The sequence below is a fragment of the Platichthys flesus genome, chromosome 22, assembly GCF_949316205.1.
Source record: "Platichthys flesus chromosome 22, fPlaFle2.1, whole genome shotgun sequence".
Lineage (NCBI taxonomy): Eukaryota > Metazoa > Chordata > Actinopteri > Pleuronectiformes > Pleuronectidae > Platichthys > Platichthys flesus.
Window position 1 is genome coordinate 8,426,278 of NC_084966.1, and position 22,544 is coordinate 8,448,821.

Below are 22,544 nucleotides of genomic sequence, written 5' to 3' on the forward strand. Positions count from 1 at the left end.
TCATGTGCTCGAGTTATCATGTGACATAAACCCAGAAAATGATTTATTAATTTGAACCCTACCTCGTTTCCAACCACCTAAACGTGGTTGTCCTTATATACATTGTATAAAATTGTGTTTTATATTAAACTGGGCCTAGTGCCATGTATAAACATAGCTACCCTGTTATGGTGCATTCAATACTAAGCCATTCAAATAATACACAGGTTCATATATTCACGTTTTTATTTTAAACGTGCATGGTATAGGAGTTGCAGTGTTTGCATTGCTGACTGAAAGTTAACGTCGTTTCCTCCATTTACCTGTTCTCTACAATATGTTGGATCATTTTGTGTATTTAAAGCCATTTAAATTTGTGGAAAAAACATTGGTTTGAAAAAAAGAATTGTCAAACAACCCAAAATTTCGCAACCCCCCCTTCAGTACCTCCGCGGATCCCCTAGGGGTCAGTAATGCCACAATAATCCACAGTCCATCGTCATGATCCATTGCCGCACTCAAACTCCAGCCCCATGATCCTCCATCCGTTTTCATCTCTGACACTACCACGATCTACCACCAGTATCCACCATCAGCTGTCAATACGATCCTGATCCACCATCACAGTCTCTGATTCTGCGACAGGACATGTCCAATTTTTGGTGTGTTTTTGGTCCAAGTGAAAAAAGGGATCAAAGTACAAATCAGGATCAAAATAACGCCCAAATTCCTGAGAGTTTCACTAGAAGCAAGAGAAATGTCATCTGGAATGTCTGCTATTTAGGCTCAGACTGCTGGGGGACCCTGATGCACCCAGCCTCAGCTTCAGCCCCCCTCTCTCTCTCCCTCTCCCAAGGTTCCCCTGTGCACATTCTTGTGCCATTAATGACTAACTTGAGCATGGTTGCTGTGCTTTCTTTAATTGGAATTGCAAAGATATCTTAAAAGGACTCGTTCTTGTTCTCTGAAAGGGACTTTGACACAAGATGACTCAAACGTACACAGTGTACTTCATATTATTAGTGGCAGTAGTCTAACTAGTACTTTGTCCAACAATATCAGTTTCATGAAAAAGAGCGATGCTTTGAATCCCTTGATAAAGATAGCAGAAAAGGCTTGTTCTTTGGAAGGAGTGAGTTAATACGTTATTATTAACTTATAAATAAGTTTATATAATTATACTTTTATTCTACTGTAATTTAAAAGAAAAACTGCCAGGGGCGTGCTTATGGACTGCCGTTTGAGTCAAAAATAAGAAATGGGTAAATAAATAGACAGGAAAATAAATATGGCTATAAAATAAACCCTGAAAAAAACAACATATGGCAAAAGATATATAAATAAATGGATTCAGTTATATATTCATATTTATTCCAGGGTTTATTGCATAGCCATATTTACTTATTTATTTACCTATTTGTTTATTCAATTATTTAAATTTGACTCAAACGGCATTCCATAGCGTTTCGAGTGCGCAACTGATCACAGTTTACGGTAATCGCTCTGAGACGGCCAGCCATTGTGGCCCGGGCTTAAAATCTAAATGCGGCGCAAAGTGTGTCGGCGTGAGCCAAGAGGTTCCAAGATTTTAAAGAAGACAAAAGTTCTCTAGGAAGTACAGGTCGGACAGTCTCCACCGGGCCCGGGTTACGGAAGTGACAACAGGTGAGAGCTCGGCATGACGCTCCTCCTTCAGCTGGGGTCTGTCCCGCGCGTCATGAGTTTGTTTGGAAAGTTGAGGAGAAGGACAACAGCTCGGGTGAGAGATGGGGAACACGGACAGCCTGTGGGGAGCGAGGAGGGAATCCAGGAGGGAATCCAGGAAGGAGTCGGTGAGTCACGCACCTGCGATACCAGAAATCTCAGTGACTGAAGCGTCGCCTCTCTCTGCGGAGGGATCGGTGTCCACCCGGCCCAGCCCTGGAGCCACTGGCAGGTCTGGACAGGCGGAGTCAGACACTGCAGCGCACATTCGTGTTGTGAGAAGCTCTGAGGGATCCGGGCAGCCTGAGACAGACGACGTGGACGATGAGGGACAGTTTGACACCTGCAGTCTCAATGGCAGTGAAGGCAACAGCGGCCGCCAACACTTCATCCAGGTGATGATGGACAGATCCCCCCGGGGGGGGCGCAGCCTGGTGCCGCGCAGGTCCATTCACCTGTCCTCCAGGAGTGACAGTGACTCCGTGTCCATGCTCTCCTCCGTCCTGGACGAAGACAGGACTTCGGTCACTCTGGACCCTCTGGAACATGAGTGGATGATGTGCACTTCAGATGGCGAGTGGGGCAGCTTGAGCCGCCTCCTCACCACCGAACCCAGTCTGATCCTGAGGAAGGATTTCGTGTCTGGGTTCACCTGCCTGCACTGGGCCGCCAAACTGGGCAATCCCGAGCTCATAGCGCGTATTGTTAACTTTGCCAAGCAGTACAGCATTCCGATCAATATTGATGTTAGATCCAACACTGGCTACACGCCGCTGCACATAGCTGCCATGCACAACCACATGGAGGTGGTGAAGATCCTGGTGGGTGCCTATAATGCTGATGTAGAGATCAGGGACTACAGTGGAAGGAAGGCCTGCCAGTACCTTACTGACAGTGCAAGTGTGGACATACAGGACATCATTGGAGCTTACGAGCAATCAAACTCAGAGGACACTGACTGCAAGGACAGAGGCCCTTGGAGGTTCTCCAAGGTTCTCCAATCCAACCTGAAGCCCCTCAGGCGGCTGAACTCAAGCGACTGTGACTCTGTGGATGGGCATGGTCGAGTCAGGGAGAAACCCGTGAGGCGGATGTCTTCTCTCAGCAGGATGAAGCCCAAACTGCAGCGGCTCCGCTGGAGGACATCGCAGATTGTCCACAGCACAACTTTCCACAATACAGAAGACTTGGAGGGGTTTGAGGAAGGCTTCTCTAAGCCCAGACCTAAGACACATTTCTTTGGGTGAGACAGAGACAGCACAATCTTTATTCTTGATAAGATGGAAGATCTGTTAAAGCTCTCAGCTCCAACTACATGCATAATATCAATTCAAGTGTGTGTGTGTTGCTTATTTACAAATTGTTTATTTTTTAGCTAAATAAACAGTATTTAATAAGTTTGTTCATGGGCGTTTTGCCTGAGTTGGTGTATGAAAGTCTGACTAAGAAGCAGCAGTTTAATAACTGGATATTCTCTTTGTTTTAGAGCATTGAACACTTTGTTGTAAATATATAGACATTCCAAATGTGTGATATTATTGAGGCTTGCGACAGCCAAGGTTTGAGTCAGATATGGGGCAACATACCGCTTCGTGTCAGAACTTGACTTATGCCACACTGCAAATGCTTCTCATGTTAAGCTGTACAACAAACTAAGGTCTTTGGAGATGAAGAATGATGTGATGATGTTACATTTCTAGTCACATTTTTTCTGTGATATCTTGTACGTTCATTCATGGTCTGTCAAGACAGGTGCTGTCGGTGATACAAAGACGAAATTCCATTTGTCCCATGTGAGGTTTCCAAGACCTTGTCTCTATCTTTGCTGTGTAAACACAAGTTTAAACCTTTTTATTTGTTCAATGTTTTCTAGTATGTACACAGTACTTGTTGCCATCCCTGTTTATCTCCAACTAGTTCAGCTTTCAAAGATTTTGTTTATGTCTTGTAGACTTACATCGTTGCACTTTTGTGCATTGCACTCTTCAAGTCTTAGAATTATAAGTGCATAATATCCAGTCTGTATAAACCTTTACTTAAAAGAAGCATGAACAGCAATTGTTACAGTAAAAAAATGCAAACATTATCTAGGCACTTTTAGGCAGAGCAAAGCATGGGGATGTTTTACAAGCCTTTATGAAGTTTATTAATTAGAATTCTGGAACTAAGATCCAATATTTACCTGGTTACCTGTGTCTGGTTTATTGGAACATTGCACTGCTTTTTATGGTTGATGTTTGTCTTCTAATTAAATAAAACACATATTGTTGTAATTCTATAAATGACTGATGACTGTTGCTGCATGCACATGTGAACAATATGTATCATTTCTTTGTCATTCCTTCTGCAGAATGCTCTTAACATGCTGTATGATTGCCTGACCTTCTTGCAAGGACTAAAGTATACTTAAGACTATGAAGTCTCACCAGGTCAAATTTCCATCGTCATGTTTAATCAAACAAATCACAGTTGATCTATAGCCTTGTTTTGCATCTTAGCAGACATGTTTTATTTTGGTCTCCATATGTTGAGTGGGTGTCTGACAAGAAACATTGTTAGCCGACAACTGCAGCAGAAGAAGCTAGGCACATTAAAATACCAAGAAGTACATGTAATAAAACATAATATGCCAGCTTGCAGTAGTTGTATCAAGAGAGGTCCAGTTGCTGATCATTTTAAAATAGACAAATCTTTTCATTGTAACTCAAACTCCAGCATCCATAGATTCACATATATTAAATATAGATAAAATTACACTGTACAGACAATACACATCCAAACTTGATTAGAGGTTATGATAAGTGCTTAATGTTGAGTGGTTAAGGCACAAAAACTACTGAAACGATGGAATTGAAAGATGAAGAAAAGGTGGGGAAGGGTTCCAAGGAAGGACCCATTAAATATTGGTCCTTTGATATCTAAAATGCTAAAATGTATAAAAATTCTTTAAGACAGAATATTTCTAAAAAAATAGAGTTGTTGAAACCCATATTAAGGTCTGATATAGTGTCTTAAAACACAACAGTTAAACGTGGCACTTGTGTTTCATCATGAGTCATCAGTGTAACTTGAGTCACATTCATAATTTTCTTTAAGGTATTTTGGCTTTTGCTATTTTGCTACAGGGACAGCGGCAAGTTTCTTTACTCGACTAAATAGGAAAAATTTACAATGTAAGCAGATGTGGATAGCCTTTACATCTGGATATTTAAGTGTTGGAACAAAATCCAGACAGGCGCTGCTCAAGATAGCCTCTCTCAAATGTCAGGCCTGCTGAAGGCCCACAAGCTCACAGCTCTTTTTCCACAGCTCTTCTTGAAGCTCAGAGTCGAAGGAGAGGTCAGAGGACTGAGTCTTCTTGCCATTATACAGGTAACAGCCCCCCACGCCCTCCATTTCAGAGGCAGCAGCAGCGTAGACGGCCACAGATGCTCCCTCTGCTGGAGTCTAAGAAACACAGATACAATACGGTAGAACAAAATAAACCAAAATGGGGATGGTGGTTGGGCATGCTCATCACAAAGTATCCCAGAAATATTGAACCATCTAGAGGGCCCTATAATCCCCTATAGAAGCCTCTTGAAGTACAACTAGGATCTCCCAAAAAAATCCTTCTTGTCCATCTCTAAAACATTGTCACTAATCATTGAAATTTCCAAACACACAGTGTCAACACAGTTATATTGTGAAAGACAGAGGAAGTGGTTTGACACAATGTTACACATTTCTGAAATAAAAGTCAAGGGGATGGGAGGTGGTAAAGGGGCTTGCATGAGGCACCTGTTACATCCATTGAAGTTAATGATAACTTACCAAACAGGCCTTTATGAGACACAAACTGTAGGATTTAAAACATTCAAAACATCTCTTAAAAGTAGGATGTGATGAGTTGATCTGAGCCTGCTGTTGGTCTGTTAATCTGGAACTACATCACTCAAGAGGGTGAGAGAAATTAATTCCTCATCCATTCATTCTCATTTTTCCATTTCTCACATTTCCACACCATATTTGTTATTAGCCCTATTTTACGTGCAGTTCAGATATGGCCTGTAACATATTTTTTCAAAGGAGAAATCCCCAAACTTATTTAGATTTAAAACAGGTTAAATATTTAGCATTAGCCGTCTTAAACCTTACTGTCAAGATGTTCAACTTTCTTAAGATTATATTAAACATACTGTATGTACCCTTTATTTCCGTAGCTGGTGTTTGCCTAATGTTTACTCTCTTGCAGGTCTGGGAAGCTATTTACACCTTAAATAAGAAGTTCTATGTAAATACATTTATCTGTTCCTTCCAGTCAGGACATCTAACATTCTATATATCGCCCAGCGCTAGATGGGCAAAATAGAAAAATTGTGTAGATTATAACCTATTTACATAAATACAGATTTAATATAATTAAAGATTATGCCTGTGCTGTACTTACTTGAAGCATCTGGGGGCAAATAGTTAATAAATGTATGAGATGTCCTGTATTTCTTGAATAAACTGCCATGCTTAACTGTCCTGAAAGATAATGTTAAAATCATCGAGGAAAACATCTAAAACATCGTTTTGGCTGTATTGCTTATACTTAGTAGATATACAAATTAATCAGACTGTGTTAACACAAAACAAGTCATATGTACCCTGAACAGAATCTTGGCCACCGGTTTCTTCAGCATCTGTGCAAGGGTATACAGGTTGTCATACAAGGCTGTGTCCACCATGCCAGGGTCCACAGCATTGACAATAACCGGAGAGCCGGCAGCTGACAGCTGCTCCTGCAGGTAGTAGGTGAAGAGGACCAGCGCCAATTTGCTTTGAGCATAGGCACCATGGGAACTGTAGCAGATCCTGGAGACAGAGGGGGGGGGGGGATTCAGGTTAACTCACAAGTCCTCAAACTCTCAGTCTGACAGATCTCTTCGTTGGCTTAAAAGAATGAGCCATGGCCATTGAAAAACAACTATTCTTTAATGCTTTATTTGTTTATAGAGTTGGCCTGTAAGTGATTCTTCCTCACACCACTGATAGAGGCAGGTCAAACATGTAGACAGCCTAAGTGACAAAAAAAACGATACAACTGGAAAAAAGTGAATATGACACAGAGAGTGGAAAAACAGAACAGGATGGAACACCAACCAGCCACGACAAAACACAAATCTTGGACATTAAAGAAGGAATACATCGATGGATAAGAAAATTGAACTTTTCAAATTAAACTGTAGACTGCTCCCCATAACAGAATCAAAACTTGAAGTACTTGAAGAAAAATGTACTTCAAGTCAATATCTTACATAGAACTCTTTAGTTCTTTTTTACTTACTTTGAAACAGTTTAGTTTGTTTTTTAAAAGATAAAAAAAGACACAGAGAGTGGAAAAACAGAACAGGATGGAACACCAACCAGCCACGACAAAACACAAATCTTGGACATTAAAGAAGGAATACATCGATGGATAAGAAAATTGAACTTTTCAAATTAAACTGTAGACTGCTCCCCATAACAGAATCAAAACTTGAAGTACTTGAAGAAAAATGTACTTCAAGTCAATATCTTACATAGAACTCTTTAGTTCTTTTTTACTTACTTTGAAACAGTTTAGTTTGTTTTTTAAAAGATAAAAAAGACACAGAGGAAACGAAGTCTAACCTACTGAGCGGGACACATGGGGTTCATATCACTGCCATACAAGCCATTAGCCAGTCAGATTTACCTTTAGCCAAAGTGAACCTTCAAATGTGATGGAAACAACTGCTCCTGTGACGGCTTTTTGTGCTCTTTGTAACCTTGCTTAGATAAGTGCTCTACAAATAAAGTTATTATTATCTGTAACTGAGTGTTTGTCTCTGCTAAAGTTTGTTACATCTCAACCCCAGTTTCAAAATAGCTGTATATGTGGTTTCAATTATAGTTACTGTAGCCTTGTTGTCTTTACACAAATTTAAAAGCACTTTTGGTGGAAGCACAATGACCTGCACAAGAACACATAGGTGGGAGGTGAATTTAAATGAATTTAAATGAACCAGAATTTAAATGAACCAGCACAAAGAAAGGGGTTAGTATATATAGTATCTTTTTTTTGGAGTAACATCACTCAACTGATGATTTGATCACAATTTAAACCCCATAAGAAAACATGCAATCATGATAAAATAATGCTTTTAACATAAATTAAGCAATATATTTAACACTAAGAAACTAAAAGTGTTAAAATTGCCAATAGAAATTCATGTTTAGTGTAGTTAGGGCAGCAACATCTCCTTCTTCCTCTTACCTCCGGTTCAAGTCACCCATGTCCACAATGCCTGAATAGTGCGTGGCGGAGGACATGTTGACGACTCTGGAGCAGCGGCCCGGTCGTCCGGACGTCTTCAGCAGGTCCAGCAGCAGGTTGGTCAGCAGGAAGTGGCCCAAGTAATTGAGACCAAAGTGGAACTCAAAGCCGTCCTTTGTTATACTCTCAGAAACCAGCATAGTCCCAGCTCCATGAGAGAACCACAAGTAGAATATTAGATCGTTTTTTCTAAGAGTCAGCATAAACCATAGCACTACGACCTTATCATAAGCTTACCATTGTTAACCAGGACATGGAGCGGTAGACCTCTGTCTCTGAAGCCCTGAACAAACTGCCGCACTGATTTCAGTGAGGTCAGGTCCATGTAGACAAACTCAGCTGTGAAATTAAAAATAGAATTTATTAAAACAGTCTATAAGATAACAAGGTTTTTAAATTAAAAGAACTAGTACACCTCGTGTCCAGTCAACTTCAACACTCTCCATTGATCCTGGTGAAACGTAATTAGGGAAACTCCACCATTGATCTACGAGGGTGGCTTCCCCTCCGCACACAACCCCTGACAAATAAATGGACTGCATTCATACAGTGGTTTCCAATATTAGATAGCGCTTATCACCTCAAGTTGTGACTAAACGTTTGAATGCGGAACACTTGGAGAAGATCACGTAGATAAATCCAATGCAGTCTATTACAGCAGGTCTGGAATACATTTTGGGGGCTCGAGTGTGTGATACTGTTGAACTGTATTGCATTATACAAAACGGTCCACATCTGCTATCTGGCGTAGCCTTATTGATATTAATGGGGAAGACAAAACGAGACAGTTCAACAGCAGCTCAAATTGCAAATCTCACTCTTAAATTGACCATAATCGCCATGAAGGAGGATTAACTGCAGGACTGTTGGACAGTATATTTTTATCTTGGTGTTTCGAAGAAATTGACACCTGAGCTAAAATACACATTTCGCAATCACATTTTTAGAGGAAGATAACATTATCATTCATAAAGTTAGTTTTTATATGATTAATGGATCTAAGTCAGATAGTCCCTTTTTCTTTAGCTCTGCTTTTGGTCTCTAGCTATCTCTAATATATCTGTTGAATATCTCTATCCGTCAATAATGGAATAGTGCAGTTATACAATTACTTGAGGCAAAAATTAAGTTTGGGTTTAAATTCTTAGCATGCGAGTCATATGCTGCTGCTTGTGGCAATAAAATTAATTTCAATTTTACAGTTTTACTGTCAATTATTCTGACTGAGATAACTCACGAGTGATAGCAACTAGAGAATGGAGATTGCTTATTGATATCATGTTGCAGAGTGTCCACATGAAGAAACATGGAAAAGTTGACAGTCCTGTTAGTTCTGTTTCTCACACGCAGTGACACTAATACAATGTGCTCTTTGTGACAAGACACTAAGTCGGCTTTGATAAGGTGAGAATTCACTCAGCTGGAAGGTTCTGGGATGCTTGTCTTCACATCACAGTATCTTCAGTACTTAGAATAAGTTTTCAAAAGGACAGAAAATCCATCCTCCCATAGTCCCACTTTGTCCTGTGTGCAGCAAATATATTTCTCTCATATTAAGATATCCGTTTTGAATTTAAATTCATACAAAAAAAGACATAACAGACATTTCATTTTGAAGCGTATCTACCAATGTTTAAGTGAAATACAATAATAGACACTGCAATTGACATTACTTTAATTTTTGGGCCATATTTATATATGGTTCATTCATTATTTTTCTTTGTATCTTCGATATAGTGGGCCAGTTTTACAGGCTTCCCATTTGATATCTCGTTTTAGGTGTTTAATGTGACTGCTTTAGAAGTTTGTGGTTTTCCTGCTTTGGCTCCAAACTGCTAAAATGACAGACAAAGATAGAAAAAAGAAAAGTTGAGACAGCGGGGTCATTACCTTTTCCTTCGCTGCCTTCCTCATTAATCTTCTTGGCGGCGGCTGCGCCCTCTTCTCTCTCATTTCCAGCTGGAGACGAATGAGAATTAGCGAGACTGATAACCACTCAAACTGAATTCCCTACTGCCCTCAGTGACTCACGCCATCTCTGCTAGAAACCAGACAACGGAACTAATAGCTACAGTCACATAGCGTCTGACTATTGGGGATATTTCCTGTTTCACTGGGACATGGAATCATTACCTCAGTCAGCCAGTTAAAATTAGTTTTTGGTCTTTGAAAAACGTGAAAATAAAATAAAACCATTATACTTCAATTGTTTCTTTGGCCTCCATGAGTCTAATCTTACGATACAAACAAAACACATATTGAGGGAAAATGGACCGATCGGGAACATGTGTAGCTATGAGCTTGAGTTTTAAAATGAATGTGCCAAAACAGAACATCTGTGAGCTAGATCATTTATTATGTAAGAAAAGGTTCTTTACATTGACATTTTTAAACAATTACAGATCACAACTGCCGTCTTCCTCTGACGGCATTTCCTCAATTTATTGACAATAATGAGGGAGAACAAACAGCATATATTTCAAATAAAGCTGGACTGCAGAGCTGTATCAACATGCATTAATAAGGGGAAGCGGGTTATATTCTGTAGACAGTAATTAGCTGACTGAGTTGGTGCAGTTGCTTACCAATGACAACATGCATGCCTAGGCTGGCCAGATGTTTTGCTGCCTCTAAACCCATTCCTCTGGTACCCCCCGTCACAATGGCAACCCTTCCATTTTGCTTGGGTAAGACTGTGGAGGAGAGAGGGCTCAAATCAGTATCAAAATGAGTCTTACTGATCCAATACTGCAGATTTATTTCTTTGCACCAGCATACAAAAGCGTATCGCTGCCACGCTGGAAAAAGAAAAGACCAGATTAGTATCACATTTGTAACATGGTAACTTTTGTAAAAAAAAATTATTACACTACAATGAATAAACAAATCACTTTATGACAAAATAACTTATATTATATTATATTGTTGACCATATCACATAATCCCAGTGATTCTGCATGGTCAAGGGTCCTTGGGCAAGATACTGAACTTCAAAATGGCCCATTCTCATAGGGAAAGTGCTGCATTAAAACAGTGTATGAATGTGTTTGTGAATGGCAATAAATGTTCTGTATAGCGGCCATTGAGACTAGAAAAGTTTTGCTGTGCGCATCCACACAATCAGCCCCCAGTTCTTTACTGCAGGGGTGTAGCCTTCCGTATCCCTGACCGATCGGCCTCAGGAATAATTCATCTCGAGGTCCACTACCAAGTCATATTCAATTCAAGTTCACCAAGATACACAGGCTGGCGGAAATAATACCCTGGACAATGAGGTGCGAATGCTGGTGGATGATGGATCCTCATAGTAGCAGTGGATCATGGTGATGGATTTAGGATACTGGTGGCCTCTGATTGTGATACTTTACCATTACTGAAACTGACTCCTTAATTAATTTGTAATTGCTACTCCCTTCATCTATATCAGACATTTTCTTACTTATAAATGTGAAGGTCAATGTAGCTCAATTGTGGACCTTCTCAACAAATACAAACAAAAAGGTGGTCTATGTAGGAATTAAGACAACAACCAGTTAATACAATTAAATCTGTTGGCCCGTGACAGAGTAACATTTCCAATACTTCATTAAAATAATAAACAAAACAAATGATAAGGTCAGGCAACTGTTGAAAATCTACTTTTACATAATTTTATATATGGGGCAGTGTTCTGCAGAACAATGCTTTTTAAGTAAAATTACAAAGCCCGACTAAAACTAAAAAGAAAGCAGCAAATATTTTCAGGAGGCGAGGACAGATAATGACAACACAGTATTAACACAACATTATTATCATAATCACAAACAATTAATTTATACTTCTTTGATCCAAAACGTTATGGCTGCATTGCTGTTAATGTAATACCAAAGGGAATTGATTTTCTGTAGAGAGGTTGAACACCTATAGTCCACCAACATTGGTGTTTTCTAACCAAACCTCTTCTCAGGATTATATGGGTGTGGTCCAGTAAAAAGTAAGGCCTACCAACACTGGTAAAAGGTGACTAACCTGCATGTCTCAACTCTTTAACTCCTAGACAAACAGAAATGTAAGTTTATGACTGACACTGAGTCCACAGACTGAGTCTAAAGTCAAACCAGCAGCAGATCAGTGAGGCTGTGTTTACAACAATATTAAAACCCGAGTACCACCTTGAAAAAAAATTGAATTTCCATGATCGACATAAGTCCATTTTTGACATTTAAGACATTTATCCCACATATTAATAACTACCTAACTCAAAGTCCAGATGTAGCTGATGGGAATGCAATTAGTTTGACAGATATTTGCTCACAAACCAATATATTATATTGACCAATTTAAATTTGGATCTGATGATGTGTACATCCTAAAGGGACAGAGGATGTGGCTAAAAGGATTTCATGGCAATGATTCAGTATTTGTTGAACCCATTTAGACTGATCCCAGAGAAAATCTGCTAGCAAAGCTAAATACAACTTTGAATGGTTTAAGTGTTGAAGCTCTAACTTGAACAGCCGCAGCTCCACAGTTGGGTTCTGCATTACTGTTATAAAAGTAACAATAAAAGGTTAGCTGTTTCTCCCACTTCTAGTGTTTGTACGTGATGATTCATTAAGGGCTCACCTATTTAGGTCCGTCTCCCAAAATATTACACTATTACACATTATAGAGCAAATGTTATAAAATTACAGTGCTGATACAATTAAACACCTTTATTTTTTTCATTCAGCAAATGAAATGCAGGTCACACGGTGCAGACGGAACAAATCGTCAAAATTCCTCGGCCTATAGCAATTCAACTGTGAACCCACAGAGACTCACAAGGCTGAACATGACTTTTTCAGTGAGAGCATCCAAAATCGGGAATAGACTCCCTATACTTAATAGAAACAAAGCTAAACCTAATTATTTAGCTGTTGTCTATTAAATTACTGTTTCACATTTTGTTTTTCTATCGATAATGGTGATTTATCTTTTGCTACCAGATGAATACGGCCCCTTCTCATACACATGCAACCAAGCGAAGCAAACCTGCTTCGATTATTGGGCCTCCCGGATTAGGCCTGTTTTAATCTTTTAACTTGCATGGTATTTCAGGAATCTGGTTATTGTTGAAAGTCTGTAATAAATTGATGAAGAGCACAAAAGCATAATAATGAATTTGAGGTACATTTTTCTAAAGCTCTATTTAAAAATCTATGACATTTAAGAGTTCAACTTTGACCCATAACAGCAATTTGCAACACAAATTTGGAACGCCCCATAATGCCCCTTTGGCCTAGATTCCTTGAAAGATTATGAGTTTAAAAAAAACATTTCACCACAAGGAGGCACAATTGGCTCTTTGTCTTCAAGTGTAATTCATTAGCAACTTCTCACTCTACCATCATATGATTTAACACAAACTTTCCTTTCGTTTGATTGCTCGGAATACTAACCAAATAGTCAAAGCAGTAACAATGAAAACACTGTTCCTTCCAGAGTTAGTGTAAGTGCATGAAGAACATTACAAAGAGGGAGTTGTTTGTTAATTAGAGGCAGTCGTTCCCTCTGTTTAGACCAAAAGATATGAACTTAAAAAGGTCCAGAAAGGAGGATTACATGCAGTGGTCTTAAGCGGATTGTACAAGTTAAACTTCAAACTTCAAAAGCTCTAAAGAAGTAAATAAACAATGAATTTAGATCATATTATCAAATTTTCACTTCAGTTGTCAAGGTTTTGTCAGTGTTTTTTCTCATATTTCGAGAGTCAAGATTTCAGAAGGTATGGAAATCTGAGGGGGAGATGAGTGGATGACTGGATGACATTGTAACTCTAGCTTAACTACAGGAGCTGGCAGATATAACTGGACGTTCAGTAGGACAAAGCCAAAGGAATTTCCTGGGGGATAAAACTCAAGGTTGAAGATTAAGAGAAAAATGGCAACGTGACTCACACAAGATTGTATAATTTTGGATGCGTTTCCAGGATAAAGCTCTCACATCCACTTAGAAAATCGGGAAAAACGAGCATGCAGAACTCGAGATCAGAAAGGATTTCAATAACTGACCACAGCACATCATTTAAAAGAAAAAAAAGAAATCCCATTTGAGTCAGGCTTTACTTGAATGATTTCAGACAGTTTCATCATATTTACTTGGATTCTATAGGCATGCACAAACACACACTGATCATATTGATTTATATGTATTGACTTCAGAGAGTAAACATGTTGTGAAACTACACCAAAATTGAAGCGTATTGCTTACGATGCAATAACTATGTTGGAGAACCTGCTGGCTGAGGATACCGTCTCTCGGGTGAGTTCAATCCTAGGAAACGATTCTAGCCACCAAAGAAAGTATGTCGTGACAGAGATGACAGCAATGACACTGTTGTGCCGATGTAGATTAGGTTTGTATTACTGTGACTTTTGACCTTAGGTCTGTAAGAACTCAATAAAAATAGGATTCTGTGGGTTAATGGTAACAGTCACTGGCTCGTGGACACGTGTTTTAATTCCCTAATTTGTAGCTACGGCTAACCATGCCTCTGTCATCCAATAATATCAATCTGATCAACAAAGGAGTGAAGTGCAACCTTTTGTTTTGTAGTACAATTACTGAAGTAAAGCAAAACAACAACAAAAAGGCATATTGAGCAATCCAGTCTAAGTCAATTGAGACACAAATAATTAAATAGATCTAAACTAAAACATAACAAAAAATAAATATATTTTCCAAACTCTACAGCAGCTCCTTACTGCAGAAATACCAAATACTAAATCAGGGACAGGGAGTTCTGAGATGCAAACGGATAATACGTTAAAATAATACAATCGACTAAAACAACGTGTAGGGAATGGAAATGAACCTGACCTGGTAACGTGAAAGATCTGTTGAACATCTGATAAATAAGAACTTTAATGCCGCACAAATAAAATCGGAGAAGAGTCACCAGCACCGCCTGTAGCCACATTCTTCTGCTTCCGAGTTCCACTGTGTTGCACACTAAAAAGTCCGGGTCGCCGTCTGGACTGGTTATGGTGCTCTCTCTCCACGGGTCCTCCCATGTATAGAAAAATGAAAGTCCGCCCCGTCCGCCCTCATTACTACGTCACAAGATACTATAAATCAATGCATTTATACGTTTATATGGTGAATTCGACTAATTATTTGTTTCTTTCCAATTTGTGCCTTTTTCGAGATCTGTATAACACATTAGATCAGCCCTCTCTGTAATTACGTAAAATGCTTTCTAACCAAATCTGCAGAAAGAACGGAGATATCACACTCAAAAGTATGATTCTGCCCTATTCGATAATCTGGGAAAGGTCGCTTTTTAATCTGGGACACTTGAATTGGGTTTTTTTTTTTAAAACACACCATCATCTTGCTTTTTCCAGCCAAGCTAAATATTACCAGTTTTTTAAATCATTGTGAAAAAAACTAAAATGTATTTCATTCTCGCGTTAGTAGCCCTATCTTAAATACGGAAACTATAGTATTAATTAAAAACATTCTAATAATGGTGTATCATCACATTTCGAAAAAACAGGCAAGGCAGGTAACTGCTGTGGGCTCCAGGCTATGAGGGGCCCACTGAGGGCCCCCTGAGGGCTCCCCAACTTTACTCCACAGCAGTGTCATCATGTGGCCAGTGACTAGAACTTCTACAAGGCATTTGATATGCTAGAACATCAATCTCTATTTCAAGTCTGCAACATAATGATCTATTTATAAGGACACATGACTAGCTCAGTGGCTCTCTGCCCGAGGGTACATCTCCTCACTTCTCTATAAATAAGAGGCAAACCAGGACTTCCCCATTTTTAATCATTCTTGCAGCAGACATGTTGGCAATTCATACAAAAAATGAAGAAATTCTCAAAATGAATGTTTTAAGGTCATCATAAACTGATGACCTTACTATGTTCTTGAAAAATGTAGGAAAAATCCATAAAGCATCAGGTTTAAACCTGATTCGCAACAAAAGTGAATTAATGGTTAAACACAGCAGAGGAACACAGCAGCCAGCAGGGAGCAGCCTCAGACATCACAGCAAACTGATTCTGGCGCCCGAAGACAAGGTTAGAAAGTTCTGGGTTATTCTCTAACAATAGTTTTTTTAGAGTATGTTAAATCATCCAGTATCTAAAAGCCACAAATATCAAAGTAACTTTTAAGTAAGGCTGTCAAATATATGTAGTAAAGTAGAAAATATTTTCTCTGAAGTGTTTATCAAAAGCAGCATAAAATGACACGGACACACACACGATAATTTGCCCATCTTCTTGGTGTGCTTAGAACCCTCCATTTGCACGGGGGGATGTTGTCGGCAGCTGCTGAATGTAACTAATAAAGTAACTAAGTTACTTTTAAAATCAAGTAATCTGTAAAGTAACTAAGTTACTTTTAAAATCAAGTAATCTGTAAAGTAACTGAGTTACTTTTTCAAAGTAACTGTGGCAACACTGAATTTGATTGGTACCCTTCTTTTTAATTTGAGTGGTCAGCAAGACTAGATAACCACTTTATAAATACAGATCACTTACCTATCTATCAGATTACATTCATTATCTAAGGATGGAGTGTGATCGCTGGCACTACACTACTAGATCACCACCTCTACTATGCACTTCAGTCAGCTCCTAACATTTTATCCGGACAGAAAGTATCTGATGCACGTAAAGAATAACATCTTATGTAAGAAAGTGCACAGCTGCATGAGCCGGCATACAGCAACTTCAATGAACTGTAGGAAGTTGTTATCTATTTTCCTGTCTGCCCCAATCTTGACTTTTTCAATCTCAGCAGGAATCTCAGTTTGAAGACAACCACATTGTCCATATATAGGACTAGTAATTGTGCAATCTACTGGCATGAGTGTGTTTGTAGGTTGTTTCTTAAAGTAAAGGGTCTCTTCTGTATAAATATTTCTGGAGGATGTATGATGATACTTTTGAACTGGAAACCTCGCTTGAATTGTGTACAGTATTTGAGTTTGTCTCTGTGGTTGCTTTGACTTTAACCATTTCAAACTTCTTTGGGGATTTTTTTTGTAGCAGCAGGCTATAGGTGACATGTGTAAAGATTGTCCCCAGACAGCCTGCATTTTAGGAATAAAATCCCTCACAAAAATAGTTTTAATTTGTAATCATAGCATGTTGTTGATTTGTTTCTGTTTTTAATGTATTCTATTTTTAGAATGTGGAATGCACTCATTGGGTTGTTGTTACATTTTATTTTTTAAATTGACATTATGAAACAGATACTGGAATGATGCATCCATAACTTAGAAGTAACAGATGATGACTGCCATACAAACTGTTGTTATAAATTGGTGTACAACACAGACAGGTGTAAGCTGACCACTGGGAGGCTCCTGCTTTATGTCAATAGTAACACAACAATAAACTACTGACTGACATTAATTGTTCTTACCACCAATTGCTCAGTATCTGTTTTTTTCAGGTTGACTTGGATTATTATTTCACAACACATAAGGACCTTGCCTCAGACTGAAACACCCATCTGTTCTTAAAAATGTTTATTAATACTTATATTTCACAACAGGCTAGATCTGATGTAAGGACATTATCTCAGACTGGCACACCCACTATGCTCTTTAAAAGCCAATGGCCAGGACTGGGGTTGCGTAGAAGAGTTGCAACTGCAAATCCAATACACCGCTCGTCACATCTATCTACTGGTTTTTAATTTGCGTTGACAGGAAAGTTCCAAGTCGTTGTCATCATGCAGTTTGCTGTGAGGATCGCTTTCCTTCTGCTCTTAGTTGCTGCAGCAGTATCCGTAAAAGGTAAGTTGACTATTGGACAATAGTATCATTTTGACACTGTTACTTAAAATTGGTTAAAATGTATTATGTTGTATCAATTCACTTTTTAAGAGGAGCCTACAATTGTGATTCAACTATCTTGCTCAAGAGCAGTGTCAAGTGGTGTATATTTAGCAATTTAACTTACTTAATATTTAAAAATGTACATCTTGACTGAAATAAAAGAAAAACAATTATATATAATTATATATATATATGGTTATTTACCTCATCAGACTTGTGTGTTAGCTTATATAAGGTTCATGCAGTCCAATCATACTTTTTTATGTTATTAAATATAATTGTCGCGACCCGAATGTACTGTGTACTATGACTCTTACCGTCATCTGGAACTGTCAACTAACACTAACATCATGGAATTTAAATGTTTATCTGACAACTATACTTAAGTGCACAGGCATTCAACAATTTGTAAATAAACATAATAAGGTCACAATTTTTTTTTTTTATACATTTGGACGTATAGGACGCTATTTGATATCATCACCTAGCTGTGGATCCTCTTGCTATGATGTCAACAGCATAGCAAGAGGATACCCTGCTATACCCTGGATGTTAAAGGCATAATGCCGAGAACTGGTCGAGTAAACCAAAGAAATACAAGTCAAAACAACAACATGCCCTGCCCTCTGTTGACAGTTTTCTCAAGGTTGACAGTGACTGTGAATCATAACGCATGTCAAGACTAACCTCAGCATTGCACTAGTTCTGCTGCAGCCCAAGCATTAAACCTGCGGTGTGACTGATCCTAACTTCACCATTTCATGGGGGTCACACACCCAGCTTTTTTATTTATTTCTGTACAGAGAAATGCAAATACAATTTACGATGATGCAGATAAATTCTGCATTTAATTGTGCTGAAAACTTAGTAATGAAGAGCTTTAAAGATCATTTAATTGCTACTAACAATAAGGTGATGGATACCTACTGAGATCAAACCACATTTGATTATGGTTACTAGTTTTAGGTTCTTATAAAAGAAAAAGCTTCAGCAGACATACTAAGGCACATACCTCCTGTCCAGACAAGATTATGTAATTTTAATCTTTAGTAATTGATTTTAATAAGTTTTGTATCGCTTACTGTTTTTAAACTAGTTCTACGACTTCTGTGTTTGACATGACATGCTGTAGAAATGTCTTGCCTTGCATTTCTGCTTTCTTATTTGCTCAATGTTTCCGTTCTCACAGGTGAGCATCACAGACCAGATCGTTGGAGTGGTAAGTGTGCAAATTCAGGCCCAGTAGTTATTATTTTTACCAAATAATTTAGTCAGATATGGTAAAAATAAACCATATTCACCAGCAGATACCAGGAAGCAATGCTTTTTTAATAGCTTTATGTGTTAATGTCCTGCTGTATACAGTGCATGACTCATTTATCGCACATTTGGTTATGGGTGGAGTCCCTGATTTTGTTAGAACCTCCATTGATAACTACAAACATCGAAAACTCCCAGCCTAGTGTTTGGAGGCTCAAGCATTTTACAACATCATTGGACTGAAATTAAATATTTGTATTCACCATAACAGAAACACATAATTACAACAACGAATAGATAATATTATGTCTTAATCAAATTGTATAATTTCCTTCGTTTTTACCATTTTTTTCCTGATTTTATTTTCTACTTTGTACCCTGTCATTAATGAATGACATCATTATTTTGATTATCAAAAGTAAATAACGACCTGAATCGATATGATGTTTAACAACTTTCCTGTTTTTCTTCAACAGGATTCAGTTTGTTTGACAGGTTTCGTAACAGTGGTGAGTGACTTCAACAGAAATACATTTTTGTGGCATGCTCTGAAAAACCTACTGAATGTCAGGTGTATCCTTCCTCAATAAACTGATATGGAAAAAGTTGATACTGCTTGTATAGCTGCACACTAAATGGACAGATACAGCAGCATGTTATAGCTTAAAGACAAACAAAATCACCACATCTAACACTTGGTAATTAACACATATCGCATCTTATATATATCTTAATTGTCAAATTATATCTTTAAGGTATAGTGAATAAAATATGTACGGAAGACACCTTCTAGTCATGTATTCATGCAAACAATATCTATCTTACAGGAGATTCTTCCTTAAACCCCAAACCCACTAAAGCAACAAGTGAGGGTGAGTCTGAATGCACCTTTCAAATGTATCATGCCTCGATCAGAATAGCAGTGACCTGATTTTATAAAAAAAAACTATTTAAATAAACATGTGTATATGTATGTACTGTTCTTTAATCAGAATTTCTAGAAATGAATTACTCTGTGTGAAGATTGACGTAGTGCTTCTGTTAATCCGTAGATTCCAAACCCCTCAAACCTGTGGGAGGAAGTGAGTACACACAACTTCACTTGCTTAAAATTGAGTTGATAACAGTCTGCCGAGTTGCAGTGACCTTCATGTAATATATTAAACAAGCTAAATCATCCCACAGAACATTCTTTACAGACACTGTATCAATCGAACGAGTAAACTCCACATTGACAAATATATAAAATGCTCAACTTGAGGAGCATCAGTCAACTGACTGTCCCATCAGGCATGATTACAAGCTTGACTTTAATGTGTTAGCCCTATTTAGAAGTTATCTATTTTAAATTGAACTTTAAATCTTTCATTCCTAGATGGATTTTCTCTCGATGATGCTCTAAAGCCAGGTAAAAGGATAATGGACACTTCGGGGAAAAGTTTTTTCTTATGAATTTCAAATGTTTGCGACTAATTTGCATCACACCCATATGTATAACAAAAGTGCACCCATGAACTCAGAGCTTTTCTAATAAATCTAATGAAATCAGGTGACCCAGCAGAAACAGAACAAGTTCAATTATTTATAACAACTTTAGATTTACATATGTTGTGTTTTATTTAACATCTTTATATGGATGTATTTTTTATTTCCTTGGACTGGGAAATCACTCAAATGCCCTTGTGTGTCTCTGCTATTGTATATTCTGCTGCGGAAACCTGATTACCGACACACATCTGTGCCAGGGATTCAGCTCACTAAGGATTCTATAGCTGTTACAAATTCCAGAAGCATTTAAAAGAGAAGAATTTCTTTTTTTATCCTTTGATTATGTTCTGGCCCGCCATCTACTGGCTGAAAAAAAAACTTCTGATAGTGGATGACCCGCTCTACATCAACCCCAGCCCCCTCGTTTGAGACCTGCCATCGAAGAGCTGCATTTTTTTGGAAATACATGTTAATTGGAATCCCTAGAAGTTAATAACTCTGTTAATATTTTGTTGGTCGAAGATTGACGTAGTATTTCTGTTAATCCATAGGTTCCAAACCCTTCAAACCGGTTGGAGGAAGTGAGTACACACAACTTCACTTGCTTAAAATTGAGTCAACTGACAGTCCCATAAGGTATGATTACAATCTTGACTTGAATATCTATTTTAAATTTAATTTTTCATCTTTCATTCCTAGATGGATTTTCTCTGGAGGATGCTCTAAAGCCAGGTAAAAGGATAATGGACGCTTCGTGGAAAAGTTTTTTCACATGTTTGTGACTAATTTCCATCACAACCAAATGTGTGAAAAAAAAGTCTAACCATGAACTCAGTGCTTTTCTAATAAATCTGATGAAGTCAGGTGACCCAGTAGAAACAGAAAAAGTTCAATTATTTATAACTAGTTTGGATTTTACATATATTTCGAAAAGTGTTTTATCTTGACTGTTATGTTCTGATTATGTTCCCCCAGCTGCAAAGCCGACTGACAATCCCACAGGTGAGTCAACAAACCTGCTACTCCAGTCATCTTGATAAAACACTAGAGAGCTTTGTCTAATCTTGAATTAAACTACCTATAACTGTATACATGTTTTGTACATGCAATATATGTATAGAAAGGATTTAATACCTGCAGAATAAGATCATTTTTATAAACTCTTCCTCAGATGATCAGGGAAATGTGGCTCAAAAACTTGGCAAAGTCATTGAGCAACAAAACCAGCAGCTCCGCCTGCTGCAACAGCTAATGGCTAAGTCCTCTTCCTGTTGCCTCAAATAAAGGTATATTTTGAATAGGTTTCAAAATGACAGAGTCATCGACCCATTTGCTCATTTTAACTAACTAACTTGTTTTTCTTTTTCTCAAGACATGACGAGGATGGGTCAACAGCTCACTGCACCTTAAATGTGCCTGAACTTCTGAATCTTTCTCCTGATGAATAAACGATTATACATTTATTCATGTAATGTGTATCTTTTTAAAACACGTGTTAAGCAGAACATCTGAACATAATTAAGGTTTAATGGGTATCAAGACCCTGATGACTGTTTAAAAGATACTTTATCAAACTTTTAGTGAATCGATACAGACAATCATGAAGGGTTACCTTTTGTGTGATTCTATTTGCCTTATCCTTAGAAGACCACATTATTTTGCAAAGTTGGTGCAAAGCAAAGTCCCAAACAAAGGGGGTAAGCCCAATTGGTTATCGAAAGTTCGATATAATAGATCAAAAATATGTCAATGGCCCAACTACTGACCAATAAGATCAATCTACGGGGTCATAACAGGAACAAAAGAGTTAGCAGTAATGTGAGAAATAATACATGTCAACAGATCTCTTTATAGATGATTGAAATGGTTGTTTTGCTCCAGACTTCCCGGGTGTCCACTCGTTTGGTGTTAAAACCGAGCTATCTATCAAATGGAGGGACAATTTATCACAATATATAAATACCTGAA

At 38.2% G+C, this 22,544-nt stretch overlaps 2 protein-coding genes across 3 annotated transcripts in view; one reads left to right on the forward strand and one right to left on the reverse strand.

Moving 5' to 3' along the window:
- Positions 1-1,534: 1,534 nt before the first annotated feature.
- LOC133933766 (ankyrin repeat domain-containing protein SOWAHC-like) lies at positions 1,535-4,074 on the forward strand. The gene has a single exon (XM_062380978.1). The coding sequence runs from the start codon at positions 1,746-1,748 to the stop codon at positions 2,928-2,930; it is 1,185 nt and encodes a 394-aa protein (XP_062236962.1). The 5' UTR covers positions 1,535-1,745; the 3' UTR covers positions 2,931-4,074.
- A 90-nt stretch (positions 4,075-4,164) lies between these two features.
- dhrsx (dehydrogenase/reductase (SDR family) X-linked) overlaps positions 4,165-22,544 on the reverse strand; it is a 35,061-nt gene continuing 16,681 nt past the window's right edge. The window contains exons 1-7 of one of the 2 annotated variants that reach the window (XM_062380981.1): positions 14,846-14,982; positions 10,591-10,698; positions 9,896-9,964; positions 8,243-8,344; positions 7,946-8,153; positions 6,315-6,522; positions 4,165-5,130 (exon numbers count right to left, since the gene is read on the reverse strand). In XM_062380981.1, coding sequence (XP_062236965.1) covers positions 4,948-5,130; positions 6,315-6,522; positions 7,946-8,153; positions 8,243-8,344; positions 9,896-9,964; positions 10,591-10,698; positions 14,846-14,945 — 978 coding nt within the window. In that variant the 5' untranslated portion in view covers positions 14,946-14,982 and the 3' untranslated portion in view covers positions 4,165-4,947. Of the gene's footprint in view, positions 5,131-6,314; positions 6,523-7,945; positions 8,154-8,242; positions 8,345-9,895; positions 9,965-10,590; positions 10,699-14,845; positions 14,983-22,544 lie in introns of those variants that run through there. The other variant, XM_062380979.1, reaches the window with a different exon arrangement.

What these genes read in the sequence shown, in the direction of transcription:
- LOC133933766 (XM_062380978.1), top strand. Translation starts at nt 1,746, where the DNA reads ATGGGGAACACGGACAGCCTGTGGGGAGCGAGGAGGGAATCCAGGAGG.